Here is a 22378-nt window from a genome sequence, read left to right on the forward strand (position 1 = left end):
TCCTGCATTAAAAGCCCACCGGGAAGAATTCCAGTGATTGCTGTATTATTCACACACTTTACGTGATTCATATAAATAAAAGCAGAAGACTCTTTTTGCGTCCACATTTAGGACACTCGTGCTCGGGAGGTAAATCCTCCACTTCTTCGGGAAGCCACAGCTTCATTTATTTCACAGCCCATTACCAGGTCAGCCAGCAGCTTTGTACTTATAAAGAGGTGGGAAAAGGGAAGGGCTAAATCTGACCTCGTTCTGACAACTCATCATCTTATCACAGCCACTGAAGCAACATCAGAAGAACCAATTTCCTGCTGTAAGGACTCAGCACAGAGGCTGCTGCAGACACACTGTCTTGACTTAAGCTTGTGTTATGCAGTGATGAATGTAAACACATTTCGTACCCTAACCTTAAAGCAGCGATAATCAATGATTTTATATTAATGGCGGATCAAATGTAAAAGGGGTCGCCCAACTCTGCAGTTCAATTTCGAGTCCATGGAGCTCTGCAGCATGATTGTTTTCATTTTACAGTGAACCGCTTTATTGTTTTCGGTCACTCTCACCGCTTTAGGACATCACTTTGGCCGCAACTGGCAGCTGAGTTTAGCAAAAGACCTCTGAATCCCAGTGTTAACTGCTATGCCAGCACAGACACGGTTAAGAGCTAGGTAGAGCTCGTAGAGACGCCTTAAACAGCCAGATATTTATCTCAGGAGCTCATAGACCAAAAAAACAAAAACAAAGCAAGAGCAGAGTGATGCCCATGTTGCTCCACATCTACAACCTTCATAAAGGAGAACAGGTTTGTATTTTCCCCCCATTTAAGGGATAAAGCTTCACACATTAGGTACATCCATCTAAATCAATCTAAATTGGAGTGACATCTACAAAAAAACAAAGATTGTTAGGCTTTACTAACATGAAATTACCTTTCTTTTCCTACATGTATATGTAAGGGATTTTTGATATATTTATTGACTATGTACTTTATATGCTTCATAAACTTGATGATTGTGTGGGAAGGCATACATGTTCGGTGCGGTTGTAAATTATTGTGACTGCTTTTTTTTTTTTTTTCCAGTTTTTCCTGCACAGCCCCGAACACACGGTTGTTCTCAAGCCACATAAAAGCCTCACTGGCTGATGAGGCACTCGCCTGATGCTCGAACAGCTGAAGTACGATTCTGAGGGGAAAACACTGTGGATCAAGCTGAAATTGCAGGTCAATTTTCTCAATGAAATAGTACTGAGAGGTACACATGTACACAGCACATTTGCACTACAATCTGTTTGAAACTGGCTGTCAGAAATGGTCCTGCTCTCAGCCAAAAGCTCATAATAAGGTCTGCAGCAGTGCAGAGAAATCTATATCCTGCGCAATCATAGAAATGTTTACAGAATTATTATATTTATGCAGGACCCTTGGAGCTAAACATTGCAGCGTTTCTGTATTATATCATTACTATAGCCATGAGCCACAAGATCGGGGACTGACTTGACAGGTTGATCGAAGACATCTTTACTGAAACAAGGTGAACCAACTGAAACAAGGAAAAAATTAGATGTTCTGTTATCTTTTTTGTTCTTTTTAAAGGAATCCTGTGGCATGTAGGGAATTATTTACTTCTTTGCACAGTTATAGAAGAAGAAGAAGCAAGCAGGTACAAGTGACAGAATCCAGCTATCAACAACTCTAAAGTGCATTAATGACCATGTTAGATCTTTTTTGTTGTCCTTGTTGTGGGTTTATGTGTGCAAAAACTGAAGTTCGAGATAGATGCATCACAATTTTATGACAGATTAAGTGTAGGAATATATCTTGTAAAAGTTTGATGTCAGTGTAAAGATTCTAGTCAGCAAGCAAAGACTCTTAAGAGGTCCTAGTAAGTCAATCTTCCCCCATGTGCAGGATGGCAAATGTGCTTTTTTTCAGTTGAAATCTATGGTAACTTATGTGCAGCTTTAACTATGATTTTGCCACCATTCACTATACAGCATGTGCTGAACTCCAGTTCACATTACATACAGATAATATGTGTTCTAGTCACTCACTGTGTTCTTCAATTTGGCTGCTAGAGAGAAATTATGCTGTCAACTTTGTTTTTGCTGCAGTGTCAAACACAAAAAAATCTTTTGGATTCAATGTGCTTGGCAGCTGAAAAAATTTTGATCCTCACTCATCCCAAGAGGCATCCAAGTCCACATTAATTCGGAAGTTTTAGACTAAATCCGTCATGGATAAAACTTATTATTCACAATGTTTCTGTATTCCTCTATTCTCTGTAGCTGGATTGCTTTACTTTAGCCAGATCTGCATTCATCTTACCAGTGTATTCTGGATCCACATGAGGAGGGTAGAAGCGGAAGTTGATGAAGAAGGGAATAGACACTCCAAACCTGAACCACTCCACCACATAAGGGGGCTGCTGGCCATCCAGGGGAGGGGACACGTCACACCCCAGGATCACGCTCTCTCCAGCGCGTGCCGTCACAAACCGGGGCTCCTCTCTCACTCCGTGGGCACCTGGAAGGAGAAGGAAGAAGCTTTTTAGGCAAACACGAAATATTCGTGTTCATCTCAGCGGAGCTGGGGTTTGCCATGCAGGAGAACAGGCTGCAGGAAAATTTTCATGCACTGAAATCCTGCAGACTAAGCAGGAAAATCTCATTTCATTCAAGTCAACCAAGACGAATTTACAAACAATAATTGGGTGGCACTTCAAAGAGATCGACTCAACTAATGGATTAAAACGAAATTTTATTTAAAGTTCACTGTACTGTGCAGTGAGCTGGCAGTGCACTGGTCAATGTGCACATGTGAAAACCCTTTTTCATCAGCTCCCCTCATCCTATCAGACTATCATCATCTGTCACCTGCATCTGTTGGTGAGTGTTTTGTGGTTGTGCCATACTGTACAATAAATGAGCTGCCAAGGGGTTCCATTGATCATAGCTGGCCGCTGCTCAGATGAGCTTTACTATGAGCACCACCAGGCCTGGCGTTTGGCCATGAATGTCCAGGCACGCTGCCGAGCGTTGACCTATCAGATGACTCAAAGGTCGGCATACCTGCCTCAGCAGAACGCTCACTCTGGGAATGGATTTTCTCCGGCTGCCACCCCCGCCTTTCATTGAGCTGGCTGTATCTCCACCGTCAGTGCAAGCATGACCACCCGCCCTCACCCAGGGGGGAAAATCGCTTCAGGGATCAAGAGACATGCTGACGTTTCACTCCAGAGAAACACCAGCTGAATAACTTAACGCTTTCATTAGCAGTATCATTTGCATTATCAGGGATAATTTTTACTGAAGAACAAATACATGAGGACTTGGAGGTATTTTGGGCTCAAGCAGCGCCGCTGTTACATGCAGGGTGAGAGCGGGTGGCCATGAGCGTGTTTAATGATGTCAGACCACCATGTCAAAATTGAAATGTGAACAAATGCCTTTTCAACTGTGCATAACAAAACGGCAAATCTCTTCACCCGATTCCTCTGTTTTTAAAAAAAAAAAAATGAAGCTTTGACTCTACCCCTACAGGCCATATGCACCACTTAGTGATTGTGTTTACCAGTTTAATCTGCATTATCCTTTGACAGAGTTAATCCACTTTATTCGTTTCAGCCGGCACAGATTCTAGACTGAAACAGAGCAGATTTAATCAAATTACACTTTTTAAAGTGGAGATATGGTCTGCCAGTTACAGCCCTCAGTGCCGGAATCTGCTTTGCTGCTGTGCCTCTTTAGTCACAAGGAAAAGCAGCCCTACTATGCAACACTAAGCTCTAACGAGCAGCATGAACCAAATATGCACGACACCCTACATAACCATTCAAATATGAACGCTAACCTAAAACAGAAGTTATGCGATTTTTACAAGTGTGTAACAGAAATTATACAGGGGAGAAATAACAAAGCCACATACACCAGGTTCTACCATCAAGATCATGTCAGTAATAAAGCATTATTTTTTAAAATAAAAATGATGACTCAAGCACAAGACTCAACATGAAAGGAGCAAATGGTTTAAAAGTGCTTCTGTGGGCATCAAACTGCCCTCCGAGCTATACAAGCCTTTTAATGAGCTTCTGTAGAAACCTGTCCATTCCATATAAGAGCAACAAAATCAAAAATCTGCTAAACTAATCCTTTCAGGCTTGCCAAAAGCCTGAAATTCACACCTGAACACGCTCCATTGCAGCCTCATTTATAACACTTTTCAGAACGATTATAATAACCCCCTCAACACCCATAAGGTGATTGTGCTGGGGCATATGACACAGCGTTCAGTTGTTAAATTTTATTTAGGAAAGTAAGGAAAAAAAAAATCGAGATCAGTGAATACCAGAGTGCCTCAAAGCAATAGTTTAGAAATTTTGGAAGAAAAAAAATACATATATAGCTATAACCAATTGTTGGTGGGGAGCTGCTGGCCCAGCAAATACAAGCACCTATAATGTTTATATATATATATATATATATATATATAAACGTTTATATATATATATATATATATATTATTTTTTTTTTTTTTTTTTTTACCTTGTTATTTTTACCTTGTTTTATGAATTGCTGTAATTATTACTGGGCTAATTATGTAAATTATTTCCAGCTCAATATTTTTTTTCTTGGAGTCTACTAAAGCAGTTTTGAGTGATTCACAGTTCAAAATAATCTTTATTTAACACATACCAGGCCTTGGCGCAGACCCTCAATTCATCCACTGTCTAAAACAAGCCGCTTTAGCTCCCTCATTGGCTGCCCCTCATAAACAAAAGATTTTAACAACAGATTGGTGAGGCTTTCTATGCTCACAGCCAGAGATGTGTGCCTGAGATGACTTTGCTAAGGAAGTTCCCTCTCGATGGGATCATACAAACTCAAGAGTAGAGAAAAAAATGTGTGTATCCACAGGTTGACCTTTTGGGATTAGTTGCACATAGACCGACCTAATAAATGTTTAATCCAGCATGCACCACTAGAGCAGTATAGGTCCCCTATAATCCAAGCTGGCAGATTGATTGTCCTACCTCTGGACAAAGACAGGCTAGTGGTTTCTTTGTGTTCCCAGTCTAATCAGGGCTAACTAACTTGGCTGCTTGGTGATTTTAATAACATGTTTTCCAATATGTAGGCGATCATTCAGTCTGAGGAAAGTGTATCATTTTGCCATGGTGTCCAGGTTAACAGTGTATTGCCTTAATATACAACTGGACCAGTTTCATTTAGTGAGAATAAAAGATGTGTTATCCAGTCAGAAGTGACGTATACAGTGCTGTGAAAAAGTATTGAATATTGCATATTTCTCACACTATTTTCAGGTCATGAAACAAATATTAATCTTAGACAAAGACACGCCAAGTAAATACAAAACACAGTTTTTAAATGATGATTTCATTTATTACGGGGGAAAAAAGTGATCCAAACCTATCTGGGCTTCTGTGAAAAAATAACTGCCTCGCTTTGTTAAATCATGAATTATCTGTGATTAACCACATTTTTGGAAAGCTGAGTTAGCCACATCCATTACTGCCAGAGCTGCTGAATCAAGAAATCACTTAAATAGAACCTGTCTGACAAAGTGAAGTAGGCTAAAAGTCTACAGAAACAGCTGAAAAACAAAATCATTGACATCTATCAGTCTGGAAATGGTTACGAAGCCATTTCTAAGGCTTTAGGACTCCAGTGAACCACGGTGAGAGTCATTATCCACAAATGGAGAAAATTTGGAACAGTAGTGAACCTTCTCAGGAGTGGCCGGCCTACCAAAATTATTCCAAGAGTGCCTCGATGACTCATCCAGGAGGTCACAAAAGTACCCAGAACAACATCTAACAAACTGCAGGCCTCACTTGCCTCAGTTAAGGTCAGAGTTCATGATTCAACAATAAGAATAAGACAGGGCAAATGGCATCCATGGAAGAGAACCAAGGTGAAAACTACTGCTGACCAAAAAGAACACAAAGGCTCATCTCACATTTACCAACAAACATCTGAATGATCCCAGAGACTTTTGGGAAAAAAATTTTCTGTGGAATGATTTTTTGAAGTTTTGAGTGCCCTTAAATCTGCAATGAACTAACACAGCATTTCATAAAAAGAACATCACACCAACAGTAAAGCATGGTGGGTAGTGTGATTGTCTGGGACTCCTTTGCTGCTTCAGGACCTGGACAACTTGCTGTAATTGATGGAAACATGAATTCTGCTCCTACCATCAATTCATGCCCTGGAGTTCAGGCACACTTGGGTTATGCAGCAGGATAATGATCCAAAATATCCCCTGAAGTCCACCTCTGAATGGCTAAAAAAAAAAAACAAAATGAAGGTTTTGAAGTGGCCAAGTCAAAGTCTGGACTTAAATCAGACTGAGATGTTTTGGCATGACCTTATATAGGCTGTTTACACTCAAAAACCCTCCAGTGTGGCTGAATTTAAACAATTCTGCAAAGAGGAGTGGGCCAAAATTCCTGCACCGCAACGTGAAAGACTCATTACCAGTTATCACAAATGCTTGATTGCAGTTCTTGCTGCCAAGGGTGACACAACCAGTTATTAGTTTTAAGGCGCAATTCCTTTTTCACATAGGACCATTTAGGTTTGGATAACTTTTTTCCCTTAATAAATGAAAGCATCATTTACTTCATCATCTACTGCAGTTTGCATTTACTCAGGCTTACTTTGTCCATCCATCCATCCATACGCAAAAAACCAGGAAAGGGCCAATCCCTTTTTCACAGCACTGTACATCCCCACAGTTTATTAAAAAAGGCACTTAGCCAAAGACTTACAGCTACCATAGGTGCTTGTAAAAAAACGTTTTGCTATCTTTTGGGGGGGCTGAATGCAGCTGGTGAGTTTCGGGTGTAAAGCAGTGTCCAGGATTTGTGCTCCATAGCTTCCAGAAGAAAAAAAGAGCAGGTTCCCACCCATAATGAAACACAGTGGATACATTGTTTGGTTTGAGTAAGTAGAGTCACTTGACATAAAGCACACGCTCAAACCCAGTGGAACAACAGTGCATGCTGTGGAAATCCATTGTTTTCTCTGCAGACACTTGAGGTTGCAGGAGTTTAGCAGCTCAATTTTCTAGCTCACATTATTTTTGGGTCTATGTGGCACAGAGAGCATGCCTTGGACACAGAATAGGCTTTCAGGGCGTGAGATAATATATTGCGGGGCCAATAATTCTCAAGTTCTTTTATGAGATCCTCATGAGGGAACAATCAGCACAGGGTTGGTCACCACTTTCATTTCCTTAATGGAGACACAGCGACCTGATAGGGTTTATAGGGGCTTATTCAGGGGAACATATTTATGTGCTCAACAAGTCATAAATGTGATACAAGGGTCCATGCTAAAGATCTTCCAAATAAAGAATGCTTTAGATATAAACTGATCAATGCAGTTAGGATGGTTGCAACTAGTGATTGCTTTGGCATTGTAAATATCAGCTGAATCCAAGTTGCACAGTGAAACTATCCAAAGACACAGAGGTAGAAATCTGTTGAGTAAGATCTGCATAAATCAGACACCTAATAAATGCTGCAGACTAATATATTTTATGTTTCTGTCCTCAGCCTGAAGTGGACTTACTGCTATGATCAAGAATTTCTAAAAGGTAACAATTCAGTCACCTGTCAAGATACATCCTCTATATGGGGCATAGTTCAGGTTAACAGATAAAGGGGCAGTGAGTTATTCAGAGTAAAATCTAGGAATTCAATTCACCACATTTTCTACATTATATCAATCAATCTTCAAATTATTTTGCCAGTGAATCATGTGGACAACATGTCCGAAAATAGTGAAAAATGCCCACTAGCTCATGTCCAACGAAAACATTTTTGTTCTTTTTTCAAAACAAGAAGCCAAAAGTGACAAAATTCAACTGACTGTCTCAACCTCTTTGCGTCTTGTGACCTCTTAAAGAGACAGGTCACCCTAAAATCAAATATACGTTCTTCCTCCACCTGTAGTTCAACAAATGTATTTATTCATTTTTCCAAACTACACCCACGAAAACAGAGAGCATGCAGGTAGTTAACATTACAGCTCAGCTGAGCAGTTATATGTTTGCATTATATGTTTGCAATAATGTCTGTGTAGATTCTCAGTCATCCAGGTCATAGTAGTCTCTGGAGCTTGAAAAAGGCGACTGGACTTCTTTTTGTTTCTTGAAGACGTTTCACCTCTCATCCGAAAGGCTTCTTCAGTTCTCAACCAAATGGTGGAGAGACCCAGGTATTTAAACCCCTGTGGGCGTAGTCCCCTGGAGGTGGTTAAATATTAAATATGACCCACGCCCCCTTCACACCTGGGCACATGTGTTCACGTTTGCAATAATGTTTGCATTTTTCCATAAGCATTTCTGCAGACAAATGAAAACTTTGCATTCTCATTACAATAATACCATATTTTTTTGCATTTATGACGTTATTGAACTTAAAAAAAGGTTTAAATACAACAATTGTGAAGTCGCCTAAAAAAAAGAACATCAATTAGCATGAAACATAGGAGCTATAAAGCTATGTTTTGGGGTAAATAAATCAAATTAAAAGCAGCATATTTAGTGAGAAGATTTGGCCATCCATAAGTCAAAAATCTGGGTTATCTCAAAATTTCAAGTTAAAGTGTTTATATCGCAAACATTTGACCAATACCTGCTTAATAACTTGAAATTGAGAAAATAACTTGAAATAATTTTCAATTAGAAAAATTTAAGACGATAATACACCAGGTGATAAACAGACACATTTTAAAGTCAGTGTATTGATTACACATTTTTTATAGCTGGAGAATATAAAGACTCACATATAGCAATGATATGAAAAAAATTAAAATGTAGGCATAGCTTTGTGACCCGTACTACAGCCAAACCTAATTTTCTTCCATTAAGACCCCTTTAGATTTAACAGTTGACCCTTTCAGTATACCTCGATCCCCAGGTTGGCAAACACTGATAAGCGCAAAGAAAATCAGCATATCTTCACAAAATCGATAGATGCAACATAAAATGTTACCTATATTAAAAATAAGATGTAACAAACATCATAAACCAATAAAAGACATCTGTTCAAGGTCAACCAACAGTTGTCCACACCGGCATGTGAATCATCACAACAGCAGAGCAGTGACACGAGGGGTTAACTCTGCAAGAGATTTCAACTCAAAGCGTTTCTCTAATGGCAGTGGGTTAAAATGGCTCTTTGCACAAAAAGAACTCTACAGTGTACTTTCAGTAATGATCACAGATTTGTAACGTAAATAGCCAACTGTGGGCAATAATCAGGCAGAGTGGTGCTGGGAAAATGTTTTGACAGTAATAAGGCCCAATAACACAAAATAGGAAAACGCAGAGAGTTCAGTGACAGACAATTTTTGATTAACTGTGCTCAGATTCTCTGATCTAGGCTGCCTAAACCTTGTTTTTGAAACCAGAGCAATATCTCACCCAGTAAAGCTAAAATCTAATACTTCTTACCTCATGCTTGGATTTGATTCTGCACATGAGCGACGATAACCATTGCTCACTGCAGTTAGAGATTATGCAAGGGATACATCAAAAGTTAAAATGCTGTGTGTGTGTGTGTGTGTGTGTGTGTGTGTGTGTGTGTGTGTGTGTGTGTGTGTGTGTGTGTGTGTGTGTGTGTGTGTGTGTGTGTGTGTGTGTGTGTGCGCGCGTGTGTGTGTGTACGCGCATTTCCTTTCTCAGCTCAGTGAGCTGAGTGCCGCTTTATGCTGGACAAAGCTCCTGATGTCGAGGATGTAATGGAATATAGACTGGACAGAGGCTGGAGAGAGAATCTCAAGGACGTGCAGCCACTGGGCAGGTGGGGCCACTGCCAGGGCGGTAATTGAATGCCAGCCTGCATGTGCTGAAGGTCACATCAGCGAATGGCCTGAGTCTGTGTGTGTGCCTATACATATCTGTGTTCCTGCACCGATCTGGGCCTGCACAATTAAACCATGCAGCACCTAAACAACAACAGAATTTAAACAATTCCATTCAAGGAAAGCCATAAGATGTAACAGAAAGTAAAGAATCAGTTTCAGGTTCCTTTCTATTACCACTAACCACATTACATCTAGTAAAGAACACTATCTGTGCAAACTGCTCAGCCAAAGTGACTCCATGTACGACCAGGATGTGCAAAATGGCATTTTCCAGGGTACAAAGCTGTGCAAAGCTTTGTATTCTGCAGACAATGACCTCAGTTGATATTGTCACTTACTTATTTGCATAAATACACAAAAATCTTTATTTGTGATGTTATTGCGCTTAATACATGCTGTAAATCAAAGAATTAGTGAAAACACAGCACTTCCTGGTCCCTACCAGGTTAAGTGCTCAGCATAATTTACCATGATGATTTAGCCAAGTAAAAAGAGAGCCACTTTCATGACAGAAAACTCTGACTTTAAGCTTGTTATAGCTCGCTAACCTGTTAATCTTGCTTTGTAGTACACCCCTCTGGTCAGTAAGCCAGAAGAATTTGCCCTCCTGTGATGCTGCTGAGTTTTCCACCTTTAGGCTCGGTGTGATCAGTTGTGATCAACTGACAGCTTCTTGTAAACCTAGTCGAGTTTTTATCCTAAGTTTAATCATTTAGTACTTAACTGTTTGCATAGTTACTAAACTAAATAATTCAAAGAACAGACAGTTTGATGTCTTTGAGTTATTTTCCTCCTATAATACAACCCTTTAACTTTGCTTGTTTAGTGTATGTTTGCAATGCAGCTCATAAATGGTTGTGGAGTCACTAAAATAATAACTAAAAATAAATATTTTTTTAGCATCATTTCACATAACTAATTCCAAAGTTTTAAGAATTTAATTTGTTATAATTATTTAATTATCAGTATAATTATGTGTAACATAACTACTTTTAAGTTACTTATTTAAAACCTTCTTATCTGAGAGGTATTTCAAAAAGCGCGCAGATAAATAGAGTGTAGGTGTAGTGGTTGTGTTCAGAGAATGCCTATAATCTGATGTGTAAGAGGATTATTAATCACACTGTGTTAATTAGGTATCAAAGGTCAGATATACTGTATGGATCAAGGACTTTCCTTTTAGAAGAATAACACAAGCCAGAACAGGATTTTATTTTTATTTTTAGATTACGGAGCAATGTGCAAGAGGGAAAAAGAAATATTTGGAATTTATCATAAATAAATTGCAGGGGGGGCCATTACAAAAGTAGAATTAGTTAGACATTTCATTTTCAAATGATATAATCAGGAATTTAAATGAAACAGCATTTTTGCAGTTATAGTTTATTTATATGTGATGTACATATTGAGAAAACATTGGAGAAAAAAAGGTGAAAGTACTCAGTGCAATGAATAATAAGCAAATGGGGGGCAACTGCTTTGAGGACCATATATTCTGGATTAATTAGATCAGTCTGTGAGATTAGTAGACAGGTACATTCAAAATAACCCCAACAGCAGCATTACTCACTGAAAGTGGACATTTTATAGGGACCATGGCCAAAAGATGATACCGCATTAAAAAAAAATAAGGCAGGGAGTTTATTTGTAGTTAGCATGCTGTATTTGTATATATAGCTGCCAAAGCTACAGTTGTATCTACAGAGATGCATCAACGAGTTTAATTATAGGACCAGCTTTTGTTCTTCCAGAGTCTGATGTAAAAAAGTAAGTAAGAGCACCAGTGAGGCACTATCAGTTTATTACTGGTAGCAATGCAGTGAATTAAGCATCCAAAACCATTAAGCATAATAAACCGATCAGACTCTAGCTCATCACTGCATCATTATGCCCAACGCACATGTAGAAGTCACATGACAGTCATACTTTTACTCAAAACTTTCAAGTCACTGTGGAATAAACTGAAGGTGGTGTGTGTAAGACCTTGAGTCAAACCCTATATGGTACTGTATAAACTGTCCTCTGGTGCTTCAGTTTTTGTACCAACTGAATCACGGGTTAAAGTACCTTTAAAAATTTATTTTTGTACTACGTCAACAGCACTTTGTCATATTTAGCGTTTACAGATCGAGGAATATTTTAACCAACACATATTCACTATTCTTTTAGGTTATACACCTGTTATGACATAGCAGTAGATTAAAAGTTCAGCATCCACATGTAGCAAACATTCACATTTGCTTATAAAGCAGACAACTTCCCACCCCCACCTGTTTTGATGCCATTCTTATCGCATTGTGCCTGCATGCCGTCCTGTATGCTGTACCCTTTCTACCTTTTGATCATCTCTATCCTGATTCACGCTCTGTGTTTACTGTACACCATCCTACTAATCAACACTCTACTGCAGCAAACCCACCTCAGCTGGGAATAGAAACTTCTTTGTCATTTAAATGTTTGTGTGCCTTTTGAGTTCCTGCTTGACTTTTTTTTTTCTTTTGCATAGTCTCTTCTTTAAAAAAAAGGCACATAAATTAAGGTGGCTGAAGATGCACCTTGTGTCTACTGTGTGTACTTTTGATATAGATCTGATCACTTCACTATTTAGTCCTCTTTAATGGCTACATTCTCCTCCACTGACAAGCAATGCTCAGTCAGGGATGCAGTGGATGTGCTGACACCTGCTTGAACGTGCAGCGAGAGGAGAGAGAAGATGGATGTGTGAAATGAGCTTGGCTTGCCAAAGGCCCAAAGGGCAAACCAACATCACTGGACGCTGCGCTGGCAGAGGTGCACATTATCTGTGGCAGTAGCTGTAAGCCACAGAAACCATTCAGCCATGATTCAGTCATTTTTTTAAGTCTCTCACAGCAAATTTTGGATGAGATATAAATGTTTCAGAAAACATAACTAATGTTCTAATAACTCTATAACGTACATTATAGAGTTCACATAACCACGTGTAACCATTACACAGAGCTTCTATATTCCATATGAGTGGCTCAGACAACCACAGAACAGAATCAGGTGCACATATCTTCTCATCAGCTCTCCTTCACTTCCTCCCTCTCTCACACGCTCACTTCCTCTTTCTGTGACTCTCACAGTCAAGCTGCAGTTTAGCACTATGTAAGTGTGGAACCAACATTCATTGCTGGACATATGCATGTGAATGTTTCTCCTAAATATAGGAAAGATGTTAAAGATCTAAGACGTGACTAATCCTTAGAAGGACCATATCTCGTAAGTGACCAAAATATACAGTACCAATGGGCGAGTGTGTCCAAACTCTTGACTGGTACTGTGTATATGTACAGATTAGGCCTGATCTGTATTAATATTTTAGCACACTGTAAATAACTGCATTTATGCTAAAATAAAAATGGTTTAAAAAGTTAAAGTAGTTTTCAAGGATAGGAAATGTTGTATTATCATCATTCGACTGACATCTATCTGGAGGTTACTTTGACCAGCCCCAGTGATCTAACCAAGCAGACCAAGCACAGCCCTCAAAGCTAAAGCACTCCCTGATGGCAGGAGCCTCCCTCAACCGAACACTGGATGCAGGTGCAGCACAAAAATGCTGACGAAAGGCTTGATTAGCACAAAAATACTGATCATCCACAGGATCCATGGAGACCCCACATGCAATCCACAAGACCCAAAAGATCCACTGACAACATCCCAGTGCCAGATACCACACCCCAGAAGTCCATGGTGGTGGTATCAGTGGGACCTGTTCAATATTATGCACATAGTTTTAATGTTGTGCCTAAATTGTGTATATAATACTGCATTTGTATGTTTCATTTGTTTAAAAATTAATTAACATGCAGTTCATGCAGATATGTCAGATTTGGCCATACAGGCTATTTTTTATCTGAGGTATCACCTTGATGCTGTTTATAAACAATAAAAGAAAAACAAAGATGCAAAAGAATGTACGCATAGATACAGTGCAAAGAGCCAGAAGCATATAAATGATCAAAGAAAACCATACCCATATGACATTATACAAACATTAAAGACTCACTCACAGCCACGCTATAACAGCCTCAACTATTCTGGGAAGGCTTTCCACAAGGTTTAGGAATGTGGTTATGTGGGGTTTTTTTGGAATGTGTTTTTCCCAAAGGTGTTCTATCAGGTTGAGGTCCAGACTTTGTGCAGGAAAGTCAAGTTCTTCCACACCAAACTGTGCACTTATGCCCATTCATGTTGGAACAGGAAGTTGGGTGCATGAAATTTTCCAGTAAAAGGACAATTTCATGAAATGATCCCAACTCCTGAAAAACAGTCCCACACCATAATCCCCTCCATCAAAGTTTACACTTCGCACAATGCAGTCAGACATGTACCGTTCTCCTGGCAACTGCCAAATCCAGACTCATCCATCAGATTGCCAGATGGAGACGTGTTATTGGTCACCCCAGAGAACACATCTCCACTGCTCTAGAGTCCACTACACTACATCCAACGCTTTGTATTACGCTTGGGTATATAAGGCTTGGATGCCGCTGCACGGCCATGGAAACCCATTTCATGAAGCTCTCTATGCACTGTTTTTGAGCTAATCTGAAGGCCACATGAAGTTAGGAGGTCTGTACTGACTGAATCTGCAGAAAGTTGATGACCTGTGCGCACTATGGCCTCAGCATCCACTGATCCCCTTCTGCCATTTTATATGACCTACCACTTCATAGCTGAGTTGCTGTTGTTACCGATCGCTTCCACTAATACCACTAACAGTGGTAGCAGTGAGGAAATTTCAGGACTGGACTTGTTGCACAGGTGGCATCCTATCACAGTACGATGCTGGAACTTGTGGGCGACCCATTCTTTCACAAATGTTTGTAGAAGCAGTCTGCATGCCTAGATGCTTGGTTTTATACACCTGTGGCCATGGAAGTGATTGGAACACCTGAATTCAATGATTTGGATGGGTGAGTGAATGCTTTTGGCTATATAGTGTAAGTCTGGCTTGATAAGAAAAGACTGACTTCCAAAAATGCGCTTTTTCTGAAAGGCATTTTAAATTCAAGGGGGTGTATGTTCTTTACAAACAGTGTATTGTTTTATTTCTGTCTAATACACACTTAACCGGCATCTGTGCAATCTCATTTATGGGACATCGAATGGACAAATTATGTTGGTATAATGCAGTGCAGTCTGCTACCACAGCTTTAATAGCACCCTAAGCATGAAGTAGAGTTATTACCTTTCTGATAATCTCATGAAAACCTGAAAATGAAACTTTGTAAAAACAGAGTTTATGTGACAGCTGTTGCATTGAATCATAACTGATTGCACAAATGTTCCTAATAAGCTGAATGTATATTGCATATAGGTTATCTGAAAAATGGTGAAGGCTGTTGAACAAAGTCTGTCAGAGGGGCAAACAGGTCAACCTGGAGCTGGGATGTTTCAGTGGGACTTTAGAGTTTCAGTATTGTATGATCCTGGAGACTTTTTAAACATAGAAGTGAAAATTAATACAGTCGCCCCTCTTTATATCACGGTTCACTTATTGCGGCTTCACGATATCGCGGATTAAAAAAAAAAAATTACTAATTCTGTTCCGCGGAGTTTTCACTATATTGCGGGATTTTGCGTATAGGTATTTCTGTAACACATAACTATGTTCATCACTCAGACGAAGAGCTCAATTATGCCTACGCCAATAGTGGAAATAGAAGTTACAGCCGAGGGCGAAGATACTGCACCACCTTCATCGCCATCAGTACTGCACAGCTACATAATTCATCATCTTCATCATTCAAGTTGTAGTAAGAGAGTGGGAAAGGTTTATAAAGCCTTGAAATATATATAAATAATAACCCCGCTACTTCACGGATTTTCACCTATCGCGGGGGGTCTCTAGAACGTAACCCCCGCAATAGGTGAGGGATCACTGTAATCATAAAAAGCAACTTAACAATAAGGCTGTTTATTAGGCCACCAATGACAGGAAGTCAAGGTCTCAAGGTTTAACTAATAACAGCAGCAGCCTTTTTTCAAACCTAATCAAATAAATTAAACCAAATTGACCTCAACTAAAGGAAACAGTGAAAACTGATTTCTGTTACATGTATTTCACAGTGTATAATCAAGTAAGTGACCATCCTCATGAAGATGGCTCCACTCTGCCTTCTTTAATGCTTTAGTAGTATCTGTTCAGTCCAGCCCAGTCTCTCTGGACCTTTATCTCCATCTTCCAACCCTGAAAAATCACATGGTGAGGGAATGATCTTTGCAAACTAGCTGATTTTGATCAGAAGATGATTCTTTATCACTCCACTCCATCCAAAAGTCCTCATAACTAAATGACAAAACCCTTTTAAACCTATGATTAATCTAAGGCTAATATATGTTTGACTTACCAAAAATAAAAGTATTTGACTGTACTCTCTGAAAGAGGAAGAGCATCATCCCTGAGACTTTTCATAGCAGTATAACAACATCACAATGTCTCCATATTCCTCATTATTTGAATAGTTCAACAAAGAAGCAATGTATGTAATGGTTGCCTCTATCTATCTGTCTGTCTGTCTGTCTGTCTGTCTGTCTATCTATCTATCTATCTATCTATCTATCTATCTATCTATCTATCTATCTATCTATCTATCTATCTATCTATCTATCTATCTATCTATCTATCTATTTATCTATTTATCTATCTATCTATCTATCATTTACTTTTTATTAACCTTTTTGCCACGTGAAGAAAAACTGACTTGACAACTTGTACAGATCACCAGACCTACTGAATCTGACCTACTGAATGTGTGCTATCAACATGGAGTTATATTACCCTTATTACTGCAAGCAGTGAACGTCTACATGCTTTGCGAGAGATGAGGATCTAAAGGCTGCAGGAGTTAGTCCATCCAACAAGAACCACATGATCTGAAAAACTGGCTTTCCCAGAATGCTGCAGGCTTTGTTTGCAAGGAGACTCCACTGGGACTGGACTGGCGGAGGGAGGAGAGAGGAGAGAAGAGAGAAGGGAGGGGACATCACCAGAAAGAGCTGGCACATGCCCAGTACTGAAAGTCTGCCATCCACAGCTTGAGCACGGCCCCTCTCTTAAGCTTACTAAGCTTTACTCTCACGACTGTGAGCGACAAAGTAAAGCGCAGAGAAAAACGGAGTGAGTGAAAGGAAGAGTTTGTACAGTATGTCTGTAGAAAAATGATTGGTTGGACAGAATCAGGAGGGGATCATTGCAGCACTGCTTGGCAGGCATATCAAGCAAATATGGTGAATACGCATGCAGCAATTACAGTTAAAGCCGGACAGGTTACGACAAAGAAAAAGGCTACAAATACAGACTACAACTTATTCTGAGTACAATATACTGATACTCTGAGAAGACACGAGGTTACACTGGCCAAATATTAAAAGTTTAATCTGAAATATTTGCACAGGAGTGAAAATAATATCAGTGTATTATTAATATTAAATATATGGCATATAATAATAACACACTCATGTAGACAGGACTGTCATGAAGAAGCACACCATGAGGATTCATGTATGATGAGCCTTTTATCTAATTATGAACTGATTTGAAAACACCTGGAATGGTTGATAAGTGTGGTAAAGAATCTGAATACCTCCTTCACAATACTGGCAGTGGCTATTATTAGAAAACAGTAAATGACAGCGGAAAGAAGTGTTATCATTCATTACATCCCAATATGTGTATGATTTAACAATAATGCTCAAGTACTATGATGATAGTTTGATGTTTTTGCATTCTGCTTGTATCTTCAAATACATATGTTTTTAATTTGATGTAAAAAGAAGAAAAAAACAAACCCATTTAATAAACTGACCAGCAAAGAAAATCATTCACAATGAAGAGCTTGCCTTCTTCTTATTGTTATTAGACATGTCGGCCCATATACAAAGCAGTCTGCAGTATTTAAAGGAACTTGCAACTTTTGCAGTAGGATATATGTTACCCCATTTTTTTATTTTATTTTTTTTACAGTGACTGTTTGATAAAGGTGGTTTCTGATAAATATATGTGATGCACACAGCGAGACCAGTGTGAGGTTCAGCTTTCTACAATCACTACAATCTCAGGGTTTTCATCAGTCCTGTTCAAAAACATGCTAACACAAGTAGAGCAGCATAGGACAAAAATCACTGAAAATAAAAACCAAAAAAAAAAATATATATTTTTTTTTTACTTTATGCTCAACTAAAATAAAATTACAAGAAGAAACAAACCATGGACTTCACATGTCTTTGATCTTTCATCTGTCCAGTTTGTGTGGTCCAGAAGCTACTGTCTCTATTCCCAGTCAGCTTGATTCAGCCTGGCCATTAATGTATGAAATGTTTCTTCTTATTCAGAGAAACTAAATCATTGGACTGATATTATTAAATATTAGCTATTTGCCAATGTATCAGTATCAACATTTATAACGGTCAGTGAATGAAAATTTAAAAAGAAGAGATGGGAGAAACGCCCTTCAGTCATGTTATGATTGTTGATGCTGCAACAGTTTGTCCACCATAGTTTTGCCCACAGCCACGAACAATAAAACAGCTGATCTGAGCCAAATCAGGCAGAGCATAAACTAGTAAACAGATAACTACACACAACAAATGCTGGAAAAATCAGTTTATGTTTTGTTTATATGAAAGAAAAAAAAATTGGACTGATGGTCCTTTAGTGTTTATGCGGCCCACTGCACCTTTTTATTATGATGACATATAATGTAAATGTGATATATCAGCCCGGTCTCACAGCAGTTTGTGAAACAGTCACGAAAAATGAATCCAATTTTTCTGCATTCACGGACATGAGCTGTTATGGTTTTTCGTGTCAGTGAACACCAATTTGTAAGTAATGTATTTCAATAGGAAATATATTTCATGTCAGAAGCATGTATTTCCTTGTAGAGAAAGCAGGTAAGTGTCACCATGGCAACCATGAAAAGATGTGGCAAACGTCACATTTGAACCCAAAGCATGATATTTTTGTAAAACTAACTCTGTAGTTTTGAGTGCCTAAACTAACAAATCAACATGTTTTTAAATGACAATGTATTTCAAAATCATAAAGCTGAAACTGTGACGTGCATGAGTCGTACTTGGGTCTCTGGCATGAAAGTCAACATGACTATCTTCTCCACCCCCCACCACCACCACCACCACCCCCAACCTCAGCAGTTGGACTTTTTTCTTTCTTTTAATCAGTACGTAAGTCATGTTCAGGGACACAAAATAATGTTGGGAAATTCGTGTTGAAGAACACAAAAAAATGTAAAATTCATGTCCTGCAGCACGACTTGATAGATTAAAGGTCGTGACTATATTATGAACTGCTGTGAGTCTGGACTGTATTTATTTAAGTTTTTTTATTCATTTTATGATGTAAATTATTGGCCTCTTGGCTAACCAAACTAATTTTCTCCTGGAGGACAGTAAAGACGTTCCAATCCAAACCACTAACAATAAAGAAAATCTGAAAGCTTTACTTAAATTATCTTTTGGGTCCAGTGCACTCGTGGTGTCAAAACCAAAGTGTTCTAATACAGATGCACTGACATCCAGTCCCTAAAGTAATTTTGGTTATTCAGCCTTGTTTTTCCACACTGAACTGTGTGCTTATTAAGTGCAGATTATCTGACTTGAAGATTGACAAAGAAGTCAGAAAATCATGGAAATTGGGTGCATAAAATATAAAAATCAAGTTTGAACTGCTTTTGAGCTGTGCAAGAAATCAAAAGCAAAAAAAAAAAAAAACTCAGTAATTATCTGATTTTGTGCGTGTGTGTGTCCCATTCATAAAGTAATAATAGAGTTAGAATTCTCAGTTGAAAAAGAAGAAAATGAACGATACACGGATCATGTTAAATCTATAATCACACCAAGCCTGAAATTAAATCAAAACCAAATTAACTCTTTATTGTTTTATAGTAATTTTAAATAAATTGCAAAATTATCACCAGACTGGCCTTACTTCTTATTTATTACAGTGCCAAAGCAAAAGAGATTCCACCAAAAACTTGCTTCTGGCTGCTATTCACAAAGATTAGACCTTACACAAAATCACAATTCCTATTAAGTCATCACATAAAACATCATTAATCCGCACTGTAGTGGAAGTTTAAAGACAGAAGACACTGCGGATGTCAGACAAATCTGCTGTCAAAACAGTTTCTCAACCATATCACGAAATGCAGCCTCACTTAATGTCCCAGACAGTTCCAGCATCCAGAGAAAAAAAACGAAGACAGACCCATTTATCTGCACGACAATCTGAAGCAGGACCCACAGATGCAGTAGGAGGGCTTTCAGACGGCGCCTCAGTGCTTCTGGGAGGCCTCAGATATGTGAGTGACATTTCTGACACCTTCATAAATCCCGTCCGCATCTGTATATCCATCTCATTTAAGAGCAAGGGTGCCGAGCCATAGCTCACGAGGGAGCTCCGGATCCAGTGAAACATCAAGGAGGTGGCTCACAAGGAGGGAATTACAGATGAATAGCATCTGGCCAAAACCCAGCTTGACGCACACTTAAAAAACATCGAGTCCCAGCAGAGGACCAGGGAGGAGATCAGTAAGCCATGAGTGACTCTGAAGATACTCCTTCAAGTATAAAACTTCCCAACAATGGCCAATGACATTTAATTACTTCTATATTGCCCTCAGTGTCCCCCATGTTTCACCTTGATTGGTTGCCAAGTCACTGTTGACTTTGTTAAGCTAACCTCAGCTGTTCCTCACCATATGCTGTCTCCCCAGTGGGCACTTGGCAAAAATTAAAAAAATATATAAAACAAAACTTCAGTTTCCCGTGACTGATTGTTCACCGAGTCACACACAAAAATATGTTTAATCTGTCATTACATTTGCTGAAGTGCTTTTGAAGAGGGTGGGAAAACACATGAGTCTTCACTTTGCTTTTGGGGACACAGAAAGGATAAGTAACGGTGAAGTAATCCTAAAGTAATTAGGAACTACTGAGTACCAACTTGCTGTGGTGGTTCATTACTTTAGAGAAAACAAAAAGCGTAACAAAGTAATGTGTGACTCAGTTAATACTGCAGGTTAATGAGGACTTACTAATACTGCAGACAGAGGGGAGCCATTAATTAAAAATAAGTATAATTATGAACTAAAGACTGCCTAATGGTTCACTAATATGGTACTGTTTGAGCTAGAAGTAAGATGATCAAATAAGATAGATCAAAAAATATCAGCTTGCATTAGAAAGTCATGCATTTAAAGTCTTATCACACACTTCACAGCAGTTCACAATACTTTGAGGAAACATTTTACAACCCTTGAAAATTATGATACAAAGCAATCATCGCCTGAACCAAAGCAGCGGGCTCAGTGAATGAATTACGGGGTTACGTTGTTATAACTCAATGCTGCGTTACCTGAAAATCCTGTTCACACTGCAGCAACCACAAGCATATCATGTATCTGTCAGATGGAAATCCAGAACCATCCAGGGGCAAGAACACAAAGATGTGTCTACCCATGAAGGATTTTATGCACAGATTTTCAAAGGGGTTTATAAACTACTCATTGCAACTTTATAAGAAAATGTGCTCTTCCAATTTGTTTGTTCCATTTGCATCAGCAATTGTGCATGCCCAGCACTTTCACAGTGAACACGTTTGCAGATGATGCCTCATCTATAACCTGATATTCACTTTTAAGTCACTATAAAGGAGGCATAAGGCCTGTGCCACACCCTGATGTACTTTTAATGCAACTCAGTGTTTGAAGCGGCTATTTGAATCCAAAAGTCCATTTTCACTGCAGGTGTATATGAACGTTATATTTGCTTTTGATATATTGATTTCCAAGGCATCCATCCATCCGTCTATCCATCCAGCCATCCATCCATTCTATATGTGGTCAATTGAACTTTCTTTCCTGGTAGCAGTTTTTATCCTTTATCTAAATATATAAATGTGATTCATCACAACAAATTCTCAATTATTAACATGCAAATGTATCTTAACAGAAAAAAGAATATATCTTCTGCATATGATGGGCAAATGCTTTATATAAATGTGATAGTATTCCAAAATTATATCTCATGATGCAGGACATTCTCCATTTATGCAATAAAATATTTATCATATGCACGGCTATTTATTTACACTTATTAACACTGAGCAAAGTGCACATAAAATTAAATCCCAGCCATGAAAAAATGAGCCAAGCCTAAGATTCCCGAATACAACTTTGCTTCTACTTGTTTTGGAGTAAGTTTCTGGGCATTTGTTTTGTCTATTGGAACAGAAAAATCTGACCTACAGCTCCCATACATGCAGGCAGTTATCAAGAATTAATGACATAACCTGCAATGGCAAATCCATCAGTCTTTCTATAAAATATAATAACAAGGGTCTGAGTAGTTGTTTTGCCCTAACTCCAAGTGTTTCTGCTAAGCTAGGCTACCTGGTGGCTAACTGGTGGCAGGCTGTAGCTTCTCATCT

At 38.9% G+C, this 22378-nt stretch overlaps 1 protein-coding gene across 1 annotated transcript in view; it reads right to left on the bottom strand.

Annotated features, from left to right (window-relative positions):
- igsf9ba (immunoglobulin superfamily, member 9Ba) overlaps positions 1–22378 on the bottom strand; it is an 81527-nt gene that overhangs the window by 57402 nt on the left and 1747 nt on the right. The window contains exon 2 of the mRNA XM_030745385.1: positions 2327–2524. Coding sequence (XP_030601245.1) covers positions 2327–2524 — 198 coding nt within the window. The remainder of the gene's footprint in view (positions 1–2326; positions 2525–22378) is intronic.

The sequence above is a fragment of the Archocentrus centrarchus genome, chromosome 13 (assembly GCF_007364275.1).
Source record: "Archocentrus centrarchus isolate MPI-CPG fArcCen1 chromosome 13, fArcCen1, whole genome shotgun sequence".
NCBI lineage: Eukaryota > Metazoa > Chordata > Actinopteri > Cichliformes > Cichlidae > Archocentrus > Archocentrus centrarchus.